Genomic DNA, 24,517 nt, shown 5'->3' with positions numbered 1-24,517 from the left:
TAGATGGATGAGATGCATAAAAGGCCTTGAAGCATTACTCATCCATACTGAGCATGGTAAGTATCTTTGCAACCGGATGCAATATTTACCTCCCTTTAGACAGTACTTCAAACCACTCAGCTGCATTGGATCTCTGAAATACTTGCAGCTGTATACGAGACCAGCTATGGAGGCTGACTGTGCAATCCATACTGTCTGCTGAGACAGAGCTGCATTCAGCTAGTATCTTTGCTTAGAAAAATCACACTGGGCTACAAGGCAGTCTGCCTGCCTTTTTGTTCTCAGGATTACACAGCTGCAAACAGTACATTACCTACAGCAGCTTTGCTCAGAAGCACTTGTATGGCTAAGGTTTTCAGGCATACCTTGTTTGTATCTGAAATTATCTATACCTTGGAATTGTTGCAACACAGTCATTTTAAAGAGAGTTTTAATAAGAATTGCATAGGGTTTCATTATAAAAACCAAGTTTTAAATAACCATATAAAACACTACAAAAATGGTTTGTAGGGCAGTCCTTTCAGGCACCTGCCATAATAGTTTAAGCATTTGTGATTGCATTAGATTTGTATGCACAGCTTTACATGGTGTTGATTTAATCAAGAAATAAAAATACCACAACCCACATAATGGCACCTAAAGTCCGTCCCTTACATACATATAATACAAAACAGATTTTCTCAAACCTTAATTTTCACATTCATGGCTTTTGACTGCTTATTTCCCAGTATCACTGGTTCATTATCAGAGATTTGATTTAAATTCAATGCTAAAAAGCTTAAATCAGCCAAAGGAACTACCAGTTTCAGTGTGCAAGTAACTAAGTGTTGCAGACACAGCTGCAAATAAACATGATTCCAAGGGATAGCAGCACCTCTGAAATGCCATGACCTTAATAAACATGCAGTTTCTCAATCTCTGAGAAAAAGCATCCTGACTTAATAATTATCACTGTTCAAACACTCACTGATCCCTCCCTTTGCTCATGTCATCTTGTAAAGTCAGCAAAAGAGAGGACATATTCACATTGATTATTAAAGCAAATTAGAATACAGTAAGATGTAACAAAAAAACCCCTATAACCATGAAAAACGTGTACACTCTGGCAACACTAAACAAATCTGGACACTTCAGGCTCTTGTAGAGAATACCTATAGCTACTGCAGACAGTCCATGCTATCACAATCAAAAACTAAATGCTGCATTGCAGCCCTTACCTCATTACATGAATACATTCTGGTTCCTTGGTGAAGCTGTAGGCGTAGCCACTGGATGTTGTGCCAAAATCAATAGCCACAACAACAAGAAATAACTGTTCTACAGCATCATCCGCATCAGAGTCCTTCTGTTAAACAGCAGAAGCAAAATAGACACCGAGTCACTGATTAGACTAACTGTAACCTGTCTTACCCTTCAGTATTTCTGCTCTCTGAGAAACGCACATCTCTTCACTGGAAATAAGGACTTCCCTAAAGTTGCATTTGCGACAGAAGCTGATACCAGAAAGCTGCACATTTCAATGGAAGGGGAAATTCAATATACAAATCAACATATTTCCTGGAGCCTTTCATACATAACCTTCGGAATCAGGAGTTTCCTTCACACCAATTTTCTTTGGAATAGCTATTATCTGGTATCATTAAAACTTACAGCTGAACACTGGGTTCCTGGTTTGGGGGCTGGTTTGTTTGGGGTATTTTTCCTAAAATTGATCAAGGAGTATGTTTATATCCATCAACATGGTATATTTGGGACTTATTTGGTGGTTTTAGGAGTAAACTATGTCATAACCCTAAACATGAGGCATTACTGCCATTCCAAACCCAAAATACAGCCATAAGCTTTATATCCTAAGGTAATTATTTATTTATGAAGAATTTACATAACACTGATTTTGTAAGCATTACATGCATTCTGCTTCCTCCTGCCTGTGCTAGAGTGTGGAATGCTGTTGAGCTGCTTACAGTGAATTTGAATCCCACTCCTGCCTTTTACCTGTAATCCTGCAGTCCCTGAACAGCAGAGTCAAGGGCAATATGGGAACATTAACCAGAAGAGGTGGGAGGCTTATGGCCCAAATGATAATGATGTGATATAAAGTATGATGTGAATAAACAAGGAATTGCATGACTCCCCAGTATGCTATCACCTAACATAAATCCCACATAAAGGAGCAATAAGTACAGCAAGGAGCTACTCTTCACAAGCTGATGTGGTTAAAGCACTAACAGCTTAACAAGACTGGAAGAGAACAAGCTGGAAGTACTGGTGAAAAGGCTATGTGCTAAAGGCAGGTCACAGGGAAGGAGGGTAATACACCTGTCTGCACACACATCATTTTGGCAAAATCACAATGGAACAGACCTGTTGACCTACTACCATACAGGTTATGTCTGAACCCTTCAACACTGCTGCTCAATCTGCGCTTACAAGCACACTTGGAAGCAACTGTTACTATCCTTTACAGAGGATCTGCCAAATGTCCTCATTCTATGAGCAGTGTTCCAGCATCTTCCAGGGCCTAAACGGAGCCTACAGGAAACCTGGAGAGGGACTTTCTAAAGGGGCATGTAGTGGTAGGACAAGAGGAATGGCTTTAACCTGCCAGAGGGGAGACTGAGATGAGCTCTTAGGCAGAAGCTCTTCCCTGTGAGGGTGCTGAGGCGCTGGCACAGGGTGCCCAGAGAAGCTGTGGCTGCCCCATCCCTGGCAGTGTTCAAGGCCAGGTTGGACACAGGGGCTTGGAGCAAGCTGCTCCAGTGGAAGGTGTCCCTGCCTGTGGCAGGGGTTGGAACTGGATGAGCTTTAAGGTCCCTTCCAACACAAACCAGTCTGGGGTTCTATGATCTTCCTCCTGTATCACCATTATCTCCATGCCTGCTACTTCCAACACCTTTCTATTGTACCCCTACATTTTCCAAGATCATCCCATAGGCCTGCTACTTAAAATGCAGAAAAAAGAGTAATAAGGTTTGGCCTGAAACAATGAAAGACTTGTTTGGGTCCTCCTAACACAGCTTTTCAAATAGGGCAACCTGCTTTTTATGTGTCTTCCTTAAGCTTTATATGTCTTAAACTTAAGAGTTTAAGGAGACTAACTGAAAGAGGATATAAAATTCATCACTATGACAGAAGAAAAAGGGAATAAGTTATCGAGTATATGAAGAAAGAAAGGAATAAAAGCAAATATTTATGAGAGTGCACTCTGGAAACCCTGAAGAGGAATGTTGCACAGCTCCTGATTTAAAAATCTAAGGAAAAAATCTGGTAAGGGTAGCAATGTGTTCTGAACATGGCCTTTTGCAATATCAAGAAATACACCATGCATATACTGTGTTACAGATGATGCAGATGACCTTAAAAAACAGATGGGACCTAGTTTAAATGGGAGTTTATCAACCAAATGAGCATGATGTGCAAGAGATTAAAACACTACTTTTATGGGACATTTGTTTGCTTCTAGAAGTTTTTCTTTAAGGAATTAAACCAGTTCTATTTTGATCTCCTCTCTTTCTCTCTCTCTCTCTCTCTCTCTATATATATATATATATATATGTATATGTATTTTGGAAGAGATTCTCTGGGAAGTTGGATTTTACTGCTGAGCATCATTTATATCCTTATTTTTTTAATGAACAGAATGAGACATTTCAGGGTCTGCCTAAACAAACCAGTGGCAGACAGAGACAGAACTTGGGAACCCTGAGGATCAAGAAGCCCTCTTGTTCAATACAAAAACATACAGGAGCACATCTATCAGCTCAGCAAGTAGACAAAAGTAAAGCAAAATCAGGGCCCCAATGAAATGAATGACAGCTCCGTCAACAATCCCAGCGTGACCAAAATTTCACTTAAGACTATGGGAAGCATAAAAGGGATCTCTAAGTGAGGAAAAAACAGCTTTCTAAAGAAATTATGTCCCACTAAATACACAGGGAAAAGTAATGACAACATACAGTATATGTTAAGAGTGCATTTCTTACCACAATATGTGATGGAGACAGTGGTGTGATTCCAGGGTCTCCTAAACTTTTGGCTGGTGATGAGTAAGCAGATGTGGAAACTGCATCTGAAAGGAAAGCAAGATTCCTCAGTGTCAGTAAGCAGAATGAGTAGGATAGAACAGTTGTTTACTGCTACACTCTCCTTGCTGTAACAAATCCGCTCAAAAGAAAGTAAATTCCACAGCAGCCATGTAAAATATATATTTATACCTTTACAATATACGATGACACAAGAACTGCAGGTTTGGTTTTAAAACGTTTGTCTGACCTTCACGACTTACTTCCATTCTTTTGCCTATTACATTCCCACGTAAGTTAAGTCTTTCTAAACCTAGTCAGAAGTCATAGTTAATACAAGCAGCTTGAACACCGTCCACTCATATTGATGGCCTCAGATTTCAATGTATGAATGCAGAAACTAAACACAAGTGGAGAGATCAAAAAGGACAGACTCATTTTAAGAGCAAAAGAGGAGTTGGTATCAATTTGACAATGCAGTAAGAGCAGATTTCAACTATTCCACCATGAACCTTTATTCTGAAACTTTCCCAGTACTGCCTGGTTTTATTCCTCAATGCACTCTGCACTGAAACATCTTGCAGCTGTTAATATTACTGCAGGACACAATCCAGCTGGGAAAAAGGAAAGTATTAGTAACAAACCATCAAAGAAATATTTGTACCCTCCATTACAATACTGAAATTTCATTTAAAGGAACATACCAAACGAGTGACAAATACCATAATGCATTATCTGTATTTTTCCTTCTTGTATTTACCCCATTGATGATAGAAAGGGAAATGGCTCATTAAAATAATCAAAACCTGATGAGTCAGGTGGATTTATTTATAACATGTTATTTTGTAGAGACTGCAATAGTGTCTCAAAATGGAATGTAGAAAAGGTACCACACACCCTGTCCGTGCTCATATCTCATGTTCAATAGAGCCAGTGCCAGCTGGCTCCAAGACAGACCAAGGTCAAGCCCATCAGAGTGGTAGCATCTCTGGGATGACACTGGGAGGGGGAAATGACCCAGCTACTGCAGCCAGAGGGAGAAGGGAGAACATATGAGAGAAACAGCCCTGCAGATACGAAGGTCAGTGTAGAAGGACGGGAGGAGATGCTCCAGGCACCTGTGGTCCATGGTGAGGCAGGTTGTGCCCCTGCAGTCCATGAAGGTCCACAGTGGAGCAGATGCACTGCAGCCTGGAGATGACCCCACGCTAGTGCAGGGGGATGCCCAAGGGAGGCTGCCTCCAGTGGGAGGGACCCCACGCTGGAGCAGAGGAAGCGTGTGATGAACTGACACAACCCCCATTCCCTGTCCCCCTGCACCGCTGGGAGGGAGGAAGTTGAGAATTTGGGAGTAAAATTAAGCGTGGGAAGAAGGGAGGGGTGGGGAGGAGGTGTTTTTAAGATCTGGTTTTATTTCTCATTACCCTGCTCTGATTTGATGGGTAAGAAATCAAATTGGCCCATTTCCCCAAGTCAAGTCTGTTTTGCCTGTGACAGTAGCTGGTGAGTGTCTCTCCCTGCCCTTATCTTGATCCAAGAGCCTTTCATTATATTTTCTCTCTCTGTTCAGCTGACAAGAGCAATGACATAGCGGCTTTGGTGGGCACCTGGGGTCCGGCCAGGGTCAAAATCCCACCTCAACAATGCAAGCGAATTAGATGTGAAGCAGTTACTTAGCAAGTCTCTTTAGAGACTTAATAACAACAACAAATATTAAGCAATACATCTCAACATATTTTTAGCATCTGCTTGGATGTATCACACAATAAAATGTATATTTATTCATAGCATGCAACTCCTAGACATGACTGACAAGTCAGGACATTATCCTCAGAAGACACAGGAACTGCTCTCCAAGAAAAGACCCTTTAACTACTCAGTGAAGAATCCTATTGTTCCTAGTAATCATGTATGTGTTCTTTCCTAGGGAAGATGCAAAAACTGCAGTAGGCAACTATGGGATAATCTGCCCAGAGGAGAAAAAAATCCTCCTCCGATTCTTAATGTTGCTCTTACGACAATTACTTGTGTTCAAGTCATAATACGCGTGTTCAGCCTGATCTTCAGAAGCATTTGCAGAAGTCAAATACTCTCATTTCCCACACAAGTTCTTCAAGAACATGTTATGTTACTGCTCTGATGGTGAAGTACAAAAACCCACAGGCCAAATGTGACAAGCACAGAATCTGCTTGGTACATTAAGACACATTTGGATCAGATGCTGCTATCAGCCTCAGATGCTGTTATCAGCCCCCTTTGTGCCATTTCTTTCTCTTTTCAAAACATTACTTTTGTACCATCAACATTGCCTTTTTTGGTAGAATTGAAGAGCAACATTTTAGCACTGGGGAAAAAAAGGGAATTAGTGACAAAACATGTTCCCTGCATCCTGCTGCTGTTCGTGACTGGACCTAAACCAATACTTCCTAAGCAGATCAGGACACTGCAGTACTGACTCAACATCTTTGGATACTGGTACATATTGCCCACTGAGGATACACGCTTTGCAGCACAAAAATGTAGCTATCAGACCACTATCTATGTGTTTTCAGTGTTTCTCTTTGAATTCTTTTCGTTACCTGTTTCAGCACTCAGGTTTCAGCAATCTATTTCCCAGCCTGCCTTCAGTTATTAGCCTGGGTGTACCTCAAGAAGTTATTTATAGCTCTATATGCAGCTCAGAAAATCCCGTGTGACAGTATACACATCTTTCTGTCTCTCAGAGAGCAGTGATCCAATAAGCAGTGCCATATTCCTCTTTAGCCAATGAAACTGTGCTAACTTAGATGGTGTTCTATCAAGAATTCGTTCAACCCAATCAACTTGTGATAATCCAGAGGTGTAAAAATTTATACACGGATGCTCACTGTATCCACGGGTATAAAAATATTTGCTAATGGATACAAAAATGGGAAGCAGGGTTTAGAGATCTTTAGCTACCCATAGAAAACATCACTTGAAACAGAAAACAGACATTTTAGTGAAAAATCTTAAAGGTAAATTGTCCTTTCCAGTTTCAGTTTCTTCTCAAGAACTTATGGATAAAGGTTGGATTTGTGGAAGGGCTAACTTTTCCTATTTCTCATTAACTGCCCAACTCTGATGGAAGCTTAAGCTCTTGGCCATATATCAGTATTTTTACCACAGGGAAAAGAAACCCTTCCAAACCCATAACCATCTGCAGTGTGCTCACTGCAGCTCCTGCAAATATGCTGCTAAACAAAGGAATTCTACAGCACATCCTACATGCAGCCAGCCTAGACCTTTGTTGGCTCAGGAGAGGAAAATTATGGAAGACAATTCTACAACCTCTAAAGCAGCAAGTGAAGATTTTAACCCAAATATAGTGGTCCAGGGGTTCGGTAGAGCTCTTCTCATGTTGGCTTAAGCAGCAGTTGCATTACACTGCGACTGATTTAATGAGACTCCCAACTAATCATGTGTGGTAACTGGGGCACCTGTAATTGTTATATCCTACCTCAGCTGTTAAAAGAGGTCCTGACACTACCAGAGAGTTTGCAGAGCTAATAAATAAGTGCAGCTCAGAATACTGGGAAGTTAAAGAGTCATTCACCAGAGTGAATTTATATCTACAGAAAATGGCTTGCAATCCAGGTCACCCTGGGTTTAATTCCAAGAGTTCTTCTAAGAAATAGTGAACCAGTTGTCAAAAGTAAATCATAGAATCATGGAATGGTTTGGGTTGGAAAGAACCTTAAAGCTCATCCAGTTCCAACCCCTGCCACAGGCAGGGACACCTTCCATAGAGCAGCTTGCTCCAAGCCCCTGTGTCCAACCTGGCCTTGAACACTGCCAGGGATGGGGCAGCCACAGCTTCTCTGGGCACCCTGTGCCAGCGCCTCAGCACCCTCACAGGGAAGAGCTTCTGCCTAAGAGCTCATCTCAGTCTCCCCTCTGGCAGGTTATAGCCATTCCCCTTGGCCCATCAATATGTGCCCCTTTAAAAAGCCCCTCTCCAGCATTCCTGTAGGCCCCCTCTGAAATCAGGAAATCTGTAACATTATGCCATCTAACCTATCTGAACTGAAAGGTATTCTTTTCCGTGTGGGAGCTTTACTATTTCATTGAGCTAATGTTTGCTTGGGGGAAAAAACGTGCCTGTGTCACAATTTTTACATCATGGTTCTGAAGAGTGGCAAATGCCTGGATTTTCCAGGATATTTAAAAATCCCTTATCTATCTCTAAAGGGCTGTGATTGGTTGATCTGCAAGAAAAAGAAGCATCTTCTTCAAGCCAGAGAACAGGAAAAGGATTGCAGGGAACCTGATTCGCAATCATGCAACAAAAAGAAGGCATCCTTAGCCTTTATAAGTGAATTCCTCTTTGTAATTTAAAAAGATGTCCTGGATAGTATCATGGCATTTGGAACAGTTCTTAAAGGCAAGATGACTTACTAAGGCTTCTGTAATGAAAGAACACAAGTAGGGTTCCACATAGCTCAAGTTCCAGCTTTATCTCCCACGTTTACCAAGGATCTCTGTGTCAAACTACACACTATAAGAAAACATACAGCTAAACAGCATGAGCTAAATAAACGTTTAACTCTTGACAACTTGCCCATCAAAATAAATGGAGGAATCTGACTTGGAATCCAAATTAAAGTGAGTCTTCAAGCACTTACACCAATATTTAAAATAATATTTTTCTAAATACTGAGTAAAATCTCTTTAAGTTAATTATAGAAAAAAATAAACATTAACCTGAGATATGACTATATCAGGGGGTTGGATAAGTCATAGAATGAATTTGACTACATCCTTACAGTTTCTGACTTTAGTCCTAACCCAAGCAACTGCCAAAGAACGTCTCGTGCATTTATGAGGTGACAGACAAAATAGAGAAGACTTCCATTTTCACCATTTTATTTCCTTTATTCTATTCAAAGGCTCCTATTTGATTTGCAATTAACAATCATAGAATCATAGAATGGGATGGGTTAGAAAGGAACTTAAGATCATCTAGTTTCAACCCCCTGCCATGGGCAGGGACACCTCACACTAACCCATATCACCCAAGGCTCTGTCCAACCTGGCCTTGAACACCACCAGGGATGGAGCATTCACAACCTCCCTGGGCAACCCATTCCAGTGCCTCACCACCCTAACAGGAAAGAATTTCCTCCTTATATCCAATCTAAACTTCCCCTGTTAAAGTTTTAACCCATTGCCCCTTATCCTATCACTACAGTCCCTAATGAAGAGTCCCTCTACGTTGGAGATATTCAAGGCCCGCCTGGACAAGTTCCTGTGTGATGTACTCTAGGTTGCCCTGCTCTTGTAGGAGGGTTGGACTAGATGATCTTTTGAGGTCTCTTCCAACCCTTAGGATTCTGTGATTCTGTGATTCTCCCCAGCATCCCTATAGGCCCCCCTTCAGATACTGGAAGGCTGCTATGAGGTCTCCATGCAGCCTTCTCTTCTCCAGGCTGAACAGCCCCAACTTTCTCAGCCTGTCTTCATACGGGAGGTGCTCCAGTCCCCTGATCATCCTCGTGGCCCTTCTCTGGACTTGCTCCAACAGCTCCATGTCCTTCTTATGTTAAGGACACCCAGAACTGCACACAGAATGGGTAAACTTATGAAATCAGGAGATACTGTATTAATACTGAATCATGTCCATTATCATATTAGCTGCAATTGCTGCTTTGGCAGATTTAATTTACACGCTTCTTTCTTTTAATCTAAACACATGCAAGAGTGTATTTCCTGTGGCTTCCTGCAATAGCTAATCAGTTCAACTTTTCCTGTTTTTCAGTAAATGATCAGCCACGTTCGAGATGTCGACAACATACGACAGAGCTGACAACAAAATGAAATGAAGGATTAACCTTTAAGTGTCACAGAATACAGAGTAGAAGCAAAGTCCAGAGCATTTACACGCACTTCAATGACACCGGGTGATCATTTCACAGATAAATCCTATTTTCTAATAGACCTAGAGAGCAGGACCAGGCTTGCCATTTAATTAGAAAGATCAGTTAATGGTAGCTGGTATCTGAATATAATATTCTATTCTGAGTATCTGGGAGTCCCTGTTCCTATTTGGGAGACTGGATAAGTTAAGTTTTACCAAACCATTGAAAGTATCAGCCATGGACCACTACAGTCCCAGATAGTCAGACGTAGGAAAGATGCCTGCTAAACCTCACAGTCACAAGTCACTAAGGTGGTATTAAAACAAAAAAATTCCTTCAGGAACTATACAAGATATTCTCTTCTCTATCAAATTCAGTTTTTATGAAGTATTTAACATTAAATAATTCAACTACACTGCGCATCAGCAAAATTTGCTGCTTCACATATTAGGAAAGCCAACACTTCTTTTTAGCTTTTCCCACTCTACTCAGTACTTGTCAGGCCACACCTGCAATACCATGTTCAGTTTTGTTCCCTGCTGTACAAAAAAGATGTGAACAGGATGAAGAGGGTCCAGAGAAGGGCCACAAAGATGATCCAAATACAGGGAAAGGCTGAGAGAACTGGGGTTGTTCAGCCTAGAGAAAAGAAGGCTCAGGGAAGACCTTATTTAGCATTTAAAGGACGGTTATAAAGAAGATGGAGACTCCTTTTTTGTAAGGAATCACACAGAAAAGATGAGAGACAATGGGCACAAAGTTATTCCTAGAGAGATTCTGGTTCCACACAAGAGAAAAATCCTTCACAATGAGAACAATCAGCCATTGGAATAATGTCCTCAGGGAAGTTGTGGATTCCCTGGAGTTGGATAATCTTAAGATTCAGCTGGACAGGGTGCTGGGACATCCAGTCTAGGTCATGCTTTGCCTAGAAAGGCTGGTCCAGATGATCTCTGAGGTCCCTTCCAACCTATAGGTATTCTGTACATATCCTATGGATTGTTCATTTCAATAGCAAAGCAGCACACCATAGCAGTGGATTCTCTGCTAACAGAAGGTTCCCTGTAACCCAAGTAATGTAGACAACAGATTAAGCTGAAGTGTGTATTGCCTTTAAGTAAGGATTTAACAAGACAGGTAAAAGCAGGAATTCCAGGTGCAGGGTATGCTGTGGAGCAGCATAAAACAGACATGCAGTCACATTAGGAAAGGGGGGTATTTTCTGACTATGTTTCATGTCACTAGTTTAGCGAATGGAAAAGAAGAAATAAGGTATCAAGCCCTAAGTCTGCCATCAGGAAACCAAACATGGACCTTTTCAGGCACGTTCTGCAGTACTTTAGAGTCATGTCAAAAGAAGAGAAGGCTTGGCCAGGACAGAATCGTGCTTCCTGAACCTTCCAGACCTCACTTCCAAGCGATGGTGAAAGGGACTCATCATGGTCTGGATCTCCTACAGCTGTTTTGCAAAGCAGAAAATCGGTAGCATCATTATGATATCATCTCTCTGTAGAAACATGTCCAAACATTAGCATGGATTTATATCCCAGTCAATGTATTTTTAAGTTAATTTCTACTTCTATCCTGCCAGAGTGGCCCCAAACCCAATACCTGCTAATCAAATCACAATTTTCTGAATCATCCACACTATTTCAGATGATATGTTGAGAATTTGAAGTAGTGCTTTCACAATAAAAAGTCCTTTTTCCAATCCATAGCGTACAATGCAATAAATTCCATGCGTTGTACAGATCTGAGCCTCTGGCTGAGCTTGAGGACCCACTGGGAAGACCTGGATACCCCATCCTTTTCCAGGCTCTCCAACTTCCATCTAAGAATGCCTGTGGTATACCTCCCTGCCTCAAAAGGAAAGCTGCAATCACACTTTTTGAGTTGCATAGTGCATATCCACTGTTCCATATGCCAAGTCAGTTCAGCCTCTCAGTTGTATGTGGGTTGATGAGCCAGATGCACAGAGTAAGCCAGGATGCATTAGATCTACGAAAAATGTCACTATTGTAGATGATCCTTATGGCTCCAATAAATCCAAGTAAACTCAATGTACTGTGTACATGCAGATCATTTTCAGATATCAAACACTTGCACATATCTGATGGCTATTCTTCTGGAATTCCCAGCCATCCATCAGCTGGAAAGAGTGACTGTTCCATGTAGCCAGGATCTCAGTCAGGTTGTTGGTCATACCAAAAACTTAGCCAAATTCTTCATTTTCCTTTCAGGTACTATCTCTGGATTTAAAAATTAAAAAGATCTCCTAAGTCAAATACGGGTATAGGGTGGCCACCAGGTAATAAAAAAATGAAATCAAAAACATCATTTTTCATTCAAAACACTGTCTATCATTTTGAGCACCAATAATTACGTTTTGCCTCAAGCAAAGGCTCCTAATGATGTTGCACAACAGGAAAAGAAGGGTGTACCATGGTGCTATTAGCTGGTAACTGCTGTGTTGAGGAAGAAAACCTTATTCAACTTTTCCTATGGCCAAGATTTTGCTTTGCATTAAGCACAAAATGTCACAGCTTCCAAATGTAACATGACAACCTCGAGCGTTTTACTGTAAAGACAAAGATGGCCTTTGAAAACAATTATAGAACAACAAAAAAGAAGAGAAGCAAATGCAAGAAACAAAGTATTCTTATGCTTAATAAAAAGATCCCGTATTTCATATCAGAAGTAAGAACTTTCTGTTTCTACTGAAACCAATGCCACCACTGTTATTACCATCAATGGAATCAGAGTTCTTTGTTTTAAAATGCCAGTAGGCATTCAGCTGGGTTGCTGAGGACTGCAGTGCACTTCCCTTCTATGAATACAGCCACTGCTCATCTCTGATACAAATCCAAGTTTCCTGATACCCTGCCATAATAATCGGTCACCCAAAGAGCTGGTATTCATTGCACTGGTACCAATTAAAGCCCAGTGATTTCCTAAGTAGAAAAAAACCTCCCAATTCTTTGGATAAAACTCTAAAAATAAGACATACTTCTCATTACACCTTTGACCTTTTTCATTACAGCTTTTATATCGCCTCCCATCATGATTACAGTTTGACTGGAAGAATTACTTTTCCACCATGCTATCAAGCTTTCTAAGATAATGTAAGTTTTTAACATCATTGTTTAAGCGCATCAAAAAACCACCACAGGCTCATCCCATCCCTCGCTTTGTGGATAATATCTTCCTTCACTTCACCAAACAAAAGCCACTACCCATTTTCTGTGAACTTAAGATGAAAGAAACACACAAGAACTCGCAATAACCTTTTGAAAATGCCACATGGGTTATGTTCACTTTTCTGTTTGACAGGACATTGGCTAAACTATTTTACCTAGATCTGGTCTGGCCTCACTAATACTTGATAAGCTGGACTGGATCAGGACTATCACAATTCCATGCACACTGGATCTGTAAAGCCACAGCCAGCTCCCTAAATCTGACCCTAAAGCCGCCTTAAACTCAAGCCCATTCATAGAATCATAGAATAGTTAGGGTTGGAAAGGACCTTAAGATCATCCAGTTCCAACCCCCCTGCCATGGGCAGGGAGACTTCACACCAAACCATATCACCCAAGGCCTCTTAAATACAGCTCCACCTCAAATGACCCAAGAGCTTTCCAGCTTTTGAGATCAGTCAGCTCTCTCTTCCCTTTCAGTCCTGATATGGTTCCAACGTGCTCAGAACCGGCTCACACCCCAGAGCCTGAGTTTGAGGAACTCAACAGCAGCGCCTGGGATCTCTCTCTTCCTAGATTCCAGCTCTTCCACCCACACCCATATAGTACTGCCAGGAGAGACAAAACTGATCCCGGTTTACACGTGGGAGAGGGCAGGCTGCATACTGTGATAAAGATGGGCTAACAACAGATTCTGCAGTTCACAGTGGTAGGAGACAGCTCTCCAGGATCTTTCTAAATGTTCCACAGATACAGTTCTGTAACAGACACCATCATATGCATCAACTAACCTTCTCTTCCTTCAACAAGCTCTTGTATGAACTTGCTTCCTTCAGGCTCCCTTGCACTATTTGCCTCTGTGCAAGCACTATTTTCCTATATGCCCCATCTCCCCCCTCCTTCCTTCCAAACAGAAGGACATAAAGAACAGAAAACAAAACCCAGATGTACAGAACCTAGGTTCTGTGAAAAGATACTTTCCCAGAAAAGGTTTCCTGCTGTTTCTCCATCATGTCTGTCACCATCGACTTGGTTCACTGCAAGGTTGTCAGGAACGGCACTAATAAGATTATGCTCCAATTCGCAGGACCACACTCATAAAACATTTGTGATGCTAATCGCTTTCTTTGGAGAAAGAGCACCATTTACCAGCTGAGGGGGGGCTGGGAGGCTGAGTTTTTTCTTCTTAAGATCAAAATATTACAATTATGAAATCCCTGATTTACTGCAAGTTTCTATTTAAGAACCATCTTAAGATGCAATTGTATCCTAGATGTAAATCCTAGATGCAATCCTAGATTTACCCTTCTAGATCAAGACATTCAAAGGAATATTACTCAGAAGACTGACCAAGAATTATTGTTCAGCTTTTCCAGACTGTGTGTCCAGCACACAGGAATAAGAACACTTTGGGGGGGTCTTTGTTAACTTAGATGGCATAAAAGTTATTTAGTTATCAAGCATTCCCAGATTCGTGAAGTATCTCCCAATGCATCAAGCTGGATGAATGCAGCGACTCCTTTTTCTTAAAGCATGAATTGGAAGAAACACTCCAAAATATTTGTCTTCTTCATTTTGACAGTCTTCAGGAATGCTAAACATGATTCACACATTTGTAGTCTTGATAAGAGAAAACAAACCTCACTCCTCCCCCCCAGAAAAAAAACCAACAAAGAGAGAAAGACAGGGTAAATAGAATAGCCAAACTAGAATAACCATTACTGCTCACAGTAGTCAGCATGAGCGATACGATACATAAATCCCTTGATATTCTTCCTGGCAGTGTAACTGGATTTTGTTCGAAGATGGGAAAATAAAGAGAATAATAGCTGTTGCAAACCTGTAAACACTGGTACGTTTGATAATTCATTAGCAAAGTCATGTGTGAATCCACAGTCTATGGCTATTGATTGAGCTTCTGAGGGACACTTTATAGCTAAATCAAAAGTAAGTTTGTATGTCTTCATTCTTTTTATTTTACAGTCTTAAAAACAGATCAGTTATCAGGCTTAGACAAAAATACCTTATGAGGAGAGAAGCCGTGGCCATGTACATGTTTAGGATTTGTAGAGCAAATCACAGACCTCATGAGGAAAGAAGCCATGGACAGAAGTACATGTTTAGGATTTGTAGAGCAGATGACAGAATCATGCAATCATAGACCCAAAGCCATTTCCAGAGGTTTTTACACTAGCACTCCTCAGGCTTACATTCAAGCACCAAGACTGTGCATAGACATCACCCAGAGACCAGCACTGACCAGGCAGAAAACTAGCTGGAACGGTTCACTGTCACAGTGAGAAGCAATGGTACAGCCTGCAAAGGAGTTCCTAAGGCTAAAACCATAATAGGACCATAGCTGAGTAAGCAAGAGGGCTACTGCAAAAGGTTGATATTTGAAAGCAGCATTTCCATAATGACAATACTGAAAGCTTTTGTAAACCACATGCCCTGCTGCTTGGATTGCAGCGTGTGCTCTACTAAGGTATCCATGGAAACTTGAGAAAGAGATGTTAAATTTGCTGGATCTGTTTGGCACCAGGGAATGGGGCTAGTTGCCAGTCAGCCTACTATAACCACAGGTATTTTGATCTTTAAGCGTGGAAAAAGCATGAAGAGTCCTCAAAAGATGATGAAATCCCCAAGGCCAAGTCGCCACTGTAATGCATTTCCCAAACAACGATGTGCTAAAGAAAACAGTGATTTTAATGCTGTTATTATCTGCTAACACAGAAAAATAGCCCAATTGGTGTAACAAGGAAAAAGACACACAAATACTCACTCTTCAGACCTCAAAAAGAAAAGAGTGACTACAAACACAGAGCCTCACAAGGAAAGGCTGTGTGGGATGGGTGGGCACGGAGCGATCAGAACTGTGAAACCCTTTCAGACAAACTGCTTCAACCCTAGAAATTGGACCTGAGCAGCACTAAAATGAAAGATGTATTCAGAAATGGACAAATCAAAGCAGTGTTCCCAGATTATTCCCTGTTTGAGAAGGAAGTAGCCTAAGGAGAATAATTTCTTTCTGCCTCTTTCCCCAAGGAAACTAAGTGTAGGTTGGATAGGTTCCTCCAATAGAGGCAGTTTTTCTTCAGGGAATAAGTGAATGAAGTCCTTCAAATGACAAGAAATTGCTGTTACAAAACTCCATTCACATACATGCTTCTTTTGAATCCAACTGGTAACAATTACTAGAAATCTCCCTCAATGCACCTCAGAAACTGGATCTGCAGAGCACAGTGAGAGGGTGGATTCAGGCACTGAGGAACTACTGACAGAAGAAACAGCTCAAAGAAAAACCCTCTCCAGGTCTCCTGTGCTGGTAAATGAAGATGCCTTTAGAAGTGATCTGTGTGCCCACAGCCCTGCAAATCAATCACAACAGCGCTACTGATCTGGGCCAGTGAGCACCAATTGACTCTCACACACAACCACAGCACAGCAGCATGCTGAGGCTGGAGCACCCTGAAGCTGCCCTCTGATGTCCTTGACACACCCTGATGCAGTCCTGAGTAAGGACATTCAGTCAAGACCTTCAGAAAGAACAAAGGCTTTCTCTCCTGAATGCTGGCCTCCACATTCTGAGTACTGGAGTTTATTTATTTGCTTACTTTATTAGAACTGACTGCATCTTCCTTTTCATTTATATGAAAACCTTTCTCCAAGACAGACTTTGAAGGAATTTCCTGTGTTAATACTGATTACTTACACAGCTCACCATCCTAATTTGCAAACACTGCAAAGTCACTGCTTTATTAGGAATTATAGCAAAAATGTAAAACTTGCATTTGCTTATTTTAAATGCATGTCACTGTGTTTCTTAACGGCACAACACATGGGCCATAGCTGACATATTTTCAGTAATGAGAGCTATGGAATGTTCAAAAATGTGCCCGGTCACTGAGAAGAAAGAGGCAGTTTCAATTCAATGACCTAGGAGCCATTGGGTCACTTGTCACAGTAAAGAAGATGAAGTCCGCAGGTATGTCACAGGCATCTCAGATGGCTGAGGTTCACACTTGGCAGCAGCGTTCTCTCAGTACAACCCCAACATCTGTGACCTTACATCACCAAGCAGCTGCACACTCTCCAGTAAAACATCTGTGAAGCGAGTGTATCATTTGCAACCACAACCAGTGGACTTCAGGGCTCGTTCCTGAAACAGATTCCAAGTCCTCCTGGTACCTCTCACCAGTGCACAAATAGTGCCTGTGTAATAGTCATGCAGCCTGGAGCTTCCCCCAGTTCTGTTTTCAACTAGCAAGGCTGTTTAGTGACAAGTGATGTACAGAAACTGAACAAGTAAGCAACTGAAGTCATTTATGGATAGACACATTTCAGTAAGCTGCATATGGAAAACATCAGCATTTAAGTCACTTATAAAATAGAAAAGGAGTAGATCCAACACACCCCCCCCCCCCCCCCCCCCCCCCCCCAAAGGTCATGTTGTGTCATACTTGATCAAGGTCATGACTCAAAAGTACCATCATTTGAATGCACTGATTTTTAGTCCTTTCACATTTTCCCGTATGTTTTATTAGTGCAGCTTTGTTAAATACCTCAAAAAAGCCAATTTGCTCCTTCACAATCTCTACAGACTAAAACAGCCACAGAGAGAAGTTCCTAAAACCGTAAAAGATGTGCTCTTTGAAGTGCAATACTTGTGAAATCCCATCTGACACACCATCAAAAGGCAGAACCAATTCAGGTACAGAAAACAGAGGTGATGGGATCCTTTGGATGTTACTCTTAGAACTAAAAAGCATGTTTTTTAGAAAGCGGTGGTTATTTGGTGCCATGAAGGGAGCCTACAAGGATGCCAAAGAAGGATTCTTCATCAAGGACTGTAGCCACAGGACAAGGGGTGATGGGCCCAAACTTAAACAGAGGAAGTTCAGGTTGGATCTAAGGAGGGAGCCCTTTGCTGTGAGGGTGGTGAGGCACTGGAACAGGTTGCCCAAATAAGTGGTAAATGCTCCATCCCTGGCAGTGTTCAAGGCCAGGTTGGACAGAGCCTTGATCGACGTGGTCTAGGGTGAGGTGTCCCTGCCCATGGCAGGGGGCTGGAACTGGATGATCTCAAGGTCCTTTCCAACCTAAACCATTCCATGATTCTATGATACATACAGCAGGTGAAATCATAGTAGAAAGCAGCAAAAATCATTCAGACTAGAAGAATAAGGACTTGGAAATCTTAAAGTATTTGATCAAAACTGCAGCTTTTAAAGAAAAGAAATTAATCCAGACTTAATAACAGCAGGTCTGATGTCCAGATGGGGCCTCAAAAATTCCAGTATTCCCATGAAAGTGGGCAAAGTTGGCCATGGCAGGTCTTGTCAGCTCAACAGCCAATAAAAAAAGCAGAGAAGAGTACAAGATGAGACACCAGTCAACTCACATCACACCACTGACACCGTCAGAAAGCAAAACTTGTCCTAAGCCTTGACATTTCCATGCAGGGAAAAGGTTTTTTGTAGCTGAGGCAGCATTCTGGTCTCCCTGCAATGACCTGGCTTCCAAAGGCTGCTCTAACTTAAGCTGACATCTGAGGTTGCAGCAGCCTCTTCCAGTTCCCAGTGGGAGTTGTATCTGAGCTATGTCCCAGTCACTCCCTCTAGACTAGGATAAAGCCCCCTTGCACCATACATGCATGAGCTTAATCAGCCTCTGAACAGAACAGACCTCTGGGGACCTCACTGCAGCAATAGGGAAACCTTGCAGGTACAGAGCAGGGCAGCTCTGTTGAACACCAACTGCTGTCCCAGTGGCACTGAACTAAATATTCACACTGCAAGCTTACAGGGTGACAGAACCATAGAACAAAACTTGTCAGATGAATCAGCATCGCCTAATTATGAGCCAATGGCTTTAAAAATGCCAAAAGTCAGCATAATGAGAAGCTTTACATGCCACAGCTCCTGGGTCCAAACAGTTTCATCCCGGCTCATACTACCCAAGCTGCAGATACCGCATTGCTGTGCTAACCACAGCTATAAAAGTGATTGGCAGGCACTGCATACAACGCTTGGCTATTTTACATATAGACATTTCCTCAGCACATTGTACTATGCAGCAATAAGTGACTGCAGCTTCAATACTGTCAATACAGCAACACTCACTAAGTCACATTTTACCCCCCAAGCCTTTTTTTTCCTCTGACAGCTTCAGCATTCCAGAGTGTGGAAAGAAGGTAAAGATTTCTGGCATAACAAATCATTGCTTTAGTACACAGTCTTCTGTCTTCTAAGATGACCCTTCCTGCATAGATCTCCCTATGTCACAAGTTACTTCATTGCATTATTGCATCCTTGCCACTTTGCAGAAAACAAAACACACGATACTCTGTCATCTAAAAGACAAATGGATCTGTCAGTCTGCTCTTGCCTTTGTCAGCTGCATGCTCGTACATTGTTACAGGTTCCTTCAAACCAAACAGACATTAGAGATTTTATTTAGGAAGCACTGAGAGGGCATTTAGATTAGGAGGGGCAGGGAGGGAATCCAGTCATCTTGGAGGTACAGCTAGTTTCTAAGTGTCATTTTCTGGGGTTTTTTACATAGCTACTTTTATTCCACTCGCACTGCAACTAAGCTATCTTATTCAAAATGTTCCCAATTCCCACTATGATCTGTATAAAGTCAACCTTTCAAGTTTCTCCATACATTACTGCCAGTACCTCAGGCTCAGTATTGAGGTTTCCTTAAATCTTTGCAGCATACAGTGAGTTTGAAGGGATGCAGAGATCGAATGAAATCGGGCCGAGCCTGCATTTCCCTTAGGGTTATTCACCCGTATCGTTTGTATCCTAGGAACCCTCTTCCCTCCCCCAGCTCCCTTCCCACACAAGGAGAGGCCACCCCTGTCCTGCAAAGGCTGTGTTATTTTTATCAGACACAGTGTAACCACAAAAATTGACCAAAACCACACAATCCTTGTTCCAGCCACAAGAAGATTCAGCGCGTCTCAGCCCGTAGAGCAAGTTTGCAAAGTCAGGGACCCGCAGACCCGCTAAAGTGGTAAAACGGAACCCCTGGGGTTTATCCCATCCCTACACCTCCTCGGGAGCTCTCCGGTCCCCGGGACCGCGCCAGGATGTTAAGACACCGCTGCCTCTCCCACCGAGCTGCCAGCTCGCTCTTTCTCAGTGCATCAACCAGGCTACTCGCTGGAAAGGGCGCCTGCCTTTATTTCCAGCCCTCCCCCTTCTCTCCCGGGCCGCTGCTGAGAAAGGAAGACCCGGACCGGCGGGGAGGAGGGGGCCGGGAAGGATGCTGCGCCCACCGGCACCCGGCTCAGCGATGCCGCCGCATTGTTTTGCACTTATATCCCCCCCCCCGCTCTGCTGCACCGGCTCCCCAGGGACCACGGCAGCTCCGCGTGGAAACCCCTCCCCGGGACTGGAGCGCTGCCTGCCCCTGGTGCGGCCACAGCCGCCGGGACATTGTCTGCCGCCTCCCCGCCCTCTCCTCCTCCAGACGGGGCTCCTGCTCCAGATCATTTCCCCCGATAAGCCGGGGCCGGGCTGTGCTGTGCCGCGCCGCGCCCGCCGGCGGCAGCGCTCCCGCATTGCGGCGGGGACCCGGCCCCGCTCCCCCTTACCTGCGGCCCCGCTCTCCGCTTCCGACATGGCCCGTCCGCCCGCCGCCGCACCGCGGCTCCCTCCCTCCGCGCTCACTGCACACGCCGAGGCATGGGCCGGCAGCCGAGCGGAGCTGCGTTGCGCTGCCCACCCCAGTGGGAGGCTCCGCTCCTTCCTCCCGTTCCGTTCCGTCCCCTCCCCGCCCCAGCCGCGCCTTCCTGCGGTCGGTGCTCAGAGCCAAGGGGAAGCCGCCGCGGCCACTCCCCGCAGCCGCACAAGGGATCCGGGGCTGCGGCTGCTGCTGAGGGCGGGGGGGGGGGAGAGCTCCGAGGGGCGGCACAGCCCAGCCCAGCCCAGCCCCAGATGCGGGTTTCACGGCTGTTGAAGCGGAAAACCCCTCACGGTGACAGCTATAAAGGAGCACCCCCTCCGCCACCTGGGCAGAGGGCTTCTGATGGGGATAGAGCAAGGATGCTGTCTGCAAAGGTTATAGAGGCTGTTTGCTGTCAGGGGCGTGCAGGTCCAGCTAACCTGAGCGGTCAGAAATCATTAACAGGTCCACCGAAATCACGAATTCCTGGGTAACTTTCACAGCACAAGACTCTTTTTCTTTGCTTTTGGAGTTAACTCTCCTGTGTGGTTCTGCAGAGGCACCAGGGCCAGAACCTCTCACTTCCAGTGATTTTTAGATGATTAACTTGTCTCCAGGACCTGGGAGAGAGACGCCCCTATTGCCACTTGATTAAGAGTTTTCCAAACTAAGCAAGAAGAAATTACAAACCCGAGCATAAAAATAAGGCTGGTATACTCCCATGAACATAGAGCCAGAGAAAACACTCCTGTTCTCTTCCCATGCTTCATGGTCTAATTCTCCTTTCCTTTCCAGGCTCAGCATCCACCCCCAGTTTGAAAGTACTGCCAGCAGTTCAGGTGGAGTGAATGAGGGCACTAACTGCAGGCACAGTATCAGGTCCTTCCTAACGCCAAGGCTCAGGAGGCCACTGACGTTCTCCACAATGTAAAATCAAGCTAGAATTTAACTGCATCCTCTCACCGAGGCTCACACAAGGCAGGATCCCAGTAAAACCTCTGAGGATGGGAGAATTTTGAAGCAAAAGCCTGGACACTGCAGGTACTTACTCAGCATCTCCATCTAGCTGCTCCTCGGTTTCCTCCTCTGCTGGCATTAGCTCTGCTCTGTGTGAGTTCAGCTCTGGGGGCCACAATGGATCTGCTTGCGCAAGTCCAGAGGCCACAAAAATGATCAGAGGAGTAGAGCAGCTCTGCTCTGGAGCCAGGTTGAGTGAGCTGGGCTGGGGCAGCCTGGAGAAGGCTACTTAAGGGGAGACCTGAGAGCAGCTCCAGTGCCTAAAGGGGCTACAGGAAACCTGGAGAGGGGCTTTGGACAAGGGCCTGTAGGGACAGGCCAAGGGGAATGGCTTTAACCTGCCAGAGGGGAGACTGAGATGAGCTCTTAGGCAGAAGCTCTTCCCTGTGAGGGTGCTGAGGCGCTGGCACAGGGTGCCCAGAGAAGCTGTGGCTGCCCCATCCCTGGCAGTGTTCAAGGCCAGGTTGGACACAGGGGCTTGGAGCAAGCTGCTCTAGTGGAAGGTGTCCCTGCCTGTGGCAGGGGTTGGAACTGAATGAGCTTTAAGGTCCCTTCCAACCCAAACCAGTCTGGGATTCTCTGATTTATTGCCTCTGAGGACAGAAGGTGTGGCACAAAAGTTAAAATTAAAGCAGTAAACAGCTTCACATCTACACACCCAGCTCATCTCAAACGCCTTCACCAGTCCTTCATACACTCCAAGGTGACCTCTTCCTGAAATCCACTATCTGGTCATGGGAACAGCTGAACTCAGTTCTCCATCTCTCCAGTCCAGCTGCACAAAGGGATGTTCTGAACTCTTGAGAAAGAAGGAGCATGCAGGGGTGGTTGGAACAGCAGCTCACACCGCCGTTCACATTGGCTGTAAGATTATATCCTTGCAGACACTCAGTAACGCAGGGATCACTTGCCAAAACACAAGGAGAGGGTGCAATGGGATTGTGGCTTCCTGTTCTTCCTTCTCCTCCACGCCAGGCAACAAAGGGGAATATCTGGCCAATAGTCGGCTTTAATCACCTGTTTAGAGCCAGGCTGAGTATTTCTACTGTCATTAAACAGCCTCGGAAACAAGAAACCAAACAACTCTAATGCTTGGTTTCCTGACAAGGGTTTAAACCACGACAAGAGACTTAAATAGCAGAAACTTTGGCTTCAAATTCAGTGCACTTCAACAGCGATTAATCGTAAGCTTTAAAAACGTAGTGAGATAATTAACAAAGACGGGGGGGTAAAGAAAAGCAACAGTCAAGGAACACAGAAACACATGTGCAAATCCTCTCCTTTCAGGAAAAAGAATGCTGCATGTAGGCTAATTTTCCATCATCCCTCAAGCAACAAGACAACACACATAAAAATAGCTCTTGCTGGGTACAGACATCTCTCTGGATGTCAAGGCAGTGACTGCGTTATTCAATATTAAGCCAGGTTGCCTGAGTTACACACTTGGCTGTAGGTGTTTCGAATAATGCAGAAGGAGAATATTTGAAGGTGTGTGACTGCTGGTTTCAGAAGCAAGATCCTTTCCCAGAGAGCTTGGTATCTCCTTGGGAAAGCTGTAAGGAATCCATTAAAAACTGCTTTATTTTTTCTTTAATTAAAGAAATACAAGGCCAGGTTGGATGGGGCTTGAAGCAACCTGCTCTAGTGAAAGGTATCCCTGCCTGTGGCAGGAGGCTGGAGCTGGATGAGCTTTAAGGACCCTTCCAACCCAAACCATTCCATGCATTATTTTCCCCTTTCCACCTCTCTTCCTTGGAACAAATAAAAAGTACATTTCATATGAAAGAAAAAGCTTTTCTGAAAAGGTCACCATTGCCAATGAGGCTGCTCTGGGGCTGAAGAGACTTCTTTTTGTTACTTATTCCATGGGAAGTTTGTCATTTTCATGGTCATTTTGACAGGCTGTTTGGGATCTGTGGCTTTAATGGTTTATTATTTTATAAGCATACCAGGAACTGAACCTAAATATAATGATTATAATGTAAAAATACCATGAATGGGTAGATTTTGGGAAGGATGGCACAGGTAAAGTTATTCACATCGTCTCAACACGGTCTTGGTGAACACCTGGATGAGCTCATCAACTTGTCCCTTACACAAGGTTCAATTTTAGTGTGAGTTGGATGAATTCTGTTCCTTCTCAGTGACCTGACATCAGCTGCATTAGTACATTGCAGGGGAACAGTAGCAGAAAGGAAGAACTTGTTTTGGACTCTGAAACATTAAAGTGTTGATCTGTCAGACAACCAAGGCCCTCACCAGTGTGAAATTCAAACCTGAGCACCAGCAGTCATTATGGAATTACTCTGACTATGGACAGAAGCATGATTTCTGCAGTGGCTTGGGACAGGCATCTGCTTTAAGGTCTCTCTCAAGCATCTACTTGGGAGTGAACACCTCTCAAGCATAATCAAGTACAGGGATTTAATATACTGTATTTTGCCACTACAGAGCACTTCTTATCCTAGATGATCCCTAGAAAGCTGCAGCTTTCAGTTCATCACACAAAGAGTTCAGAGACACTGAATAAACTGATAGTAGAAGAATAATAGCTGTGACTGTAGCAGAGCTCCCACATACATGTCATCCATTAGCATCAATCACAATTTCATGTGAAAACTGAAGATCAGCACAGTGCCCTTCCAGGGACACACTCACGTCTTTTGAGAGCTACACAAAGCTGTAGGTAGCCAGTGAAAAGAGCTACATGCTTCTCACACGTGGCTGTGAG

The 24,517-nt window shown here is 43.7% G+C and overlaps 1 protein-coding gene across 1 annotated transcript in view; it reads right to left on the bottom strand.

Annotated features, from left to right (window-relative positions):
- The window catches only part of HSPA12A (heat shock protein family A (Hsp70) member 12A), a 60,247-nt gene extending 39,357 nt beyond the window's left edge, over positions 1–20,890 (bottom strand). Inside the window, exons 1-3 of the mRNA XM_057417382.1 lie at positions 20,699–20,890; positions 3,984–4,069; positions 1,218–1,345 (exon numbers count right to left, since the gene is read on the bottom strand). Of these exons, the coding sequence (XP_057273365.1) occupies positions 1,218–1,345; positions 3,984–4,069; positions 20,699–20,726 (242 nt within the window). The 5' untranslated portion in view covers positions 20,727–20,890. The remainder of the gene's footprint in view (positions 1–1,217; positions 1,346–3,983; positions 4,070–20,698) is intronic.
- Between the last annotated feature and the right edge of the window lie 3,627 nt (positions 20,891–24,517).

Source organism: Pezoporus wallicus, unplaced genomic scaffold (assembly GCF_028554395.1).
Source record: "Pezoporus wallicus isolate ANWC-B61680 ecotype Strahan unplaced genomic scaffold, APGP_CSIRO_Pwel_v1 contig_8188, whole genome shotgun sequence".
Lineage (NCBI taxonomy): Eukaryota > Metazoa > Chordata > Aves > Psittaciformes > Psittacidae > Pezoporus > Pezoporus wallicus.
Note: the sequence above shows the minus strand (reverse complement) of the source record. Positions and strands in the feature narration are given on the sequence as shown.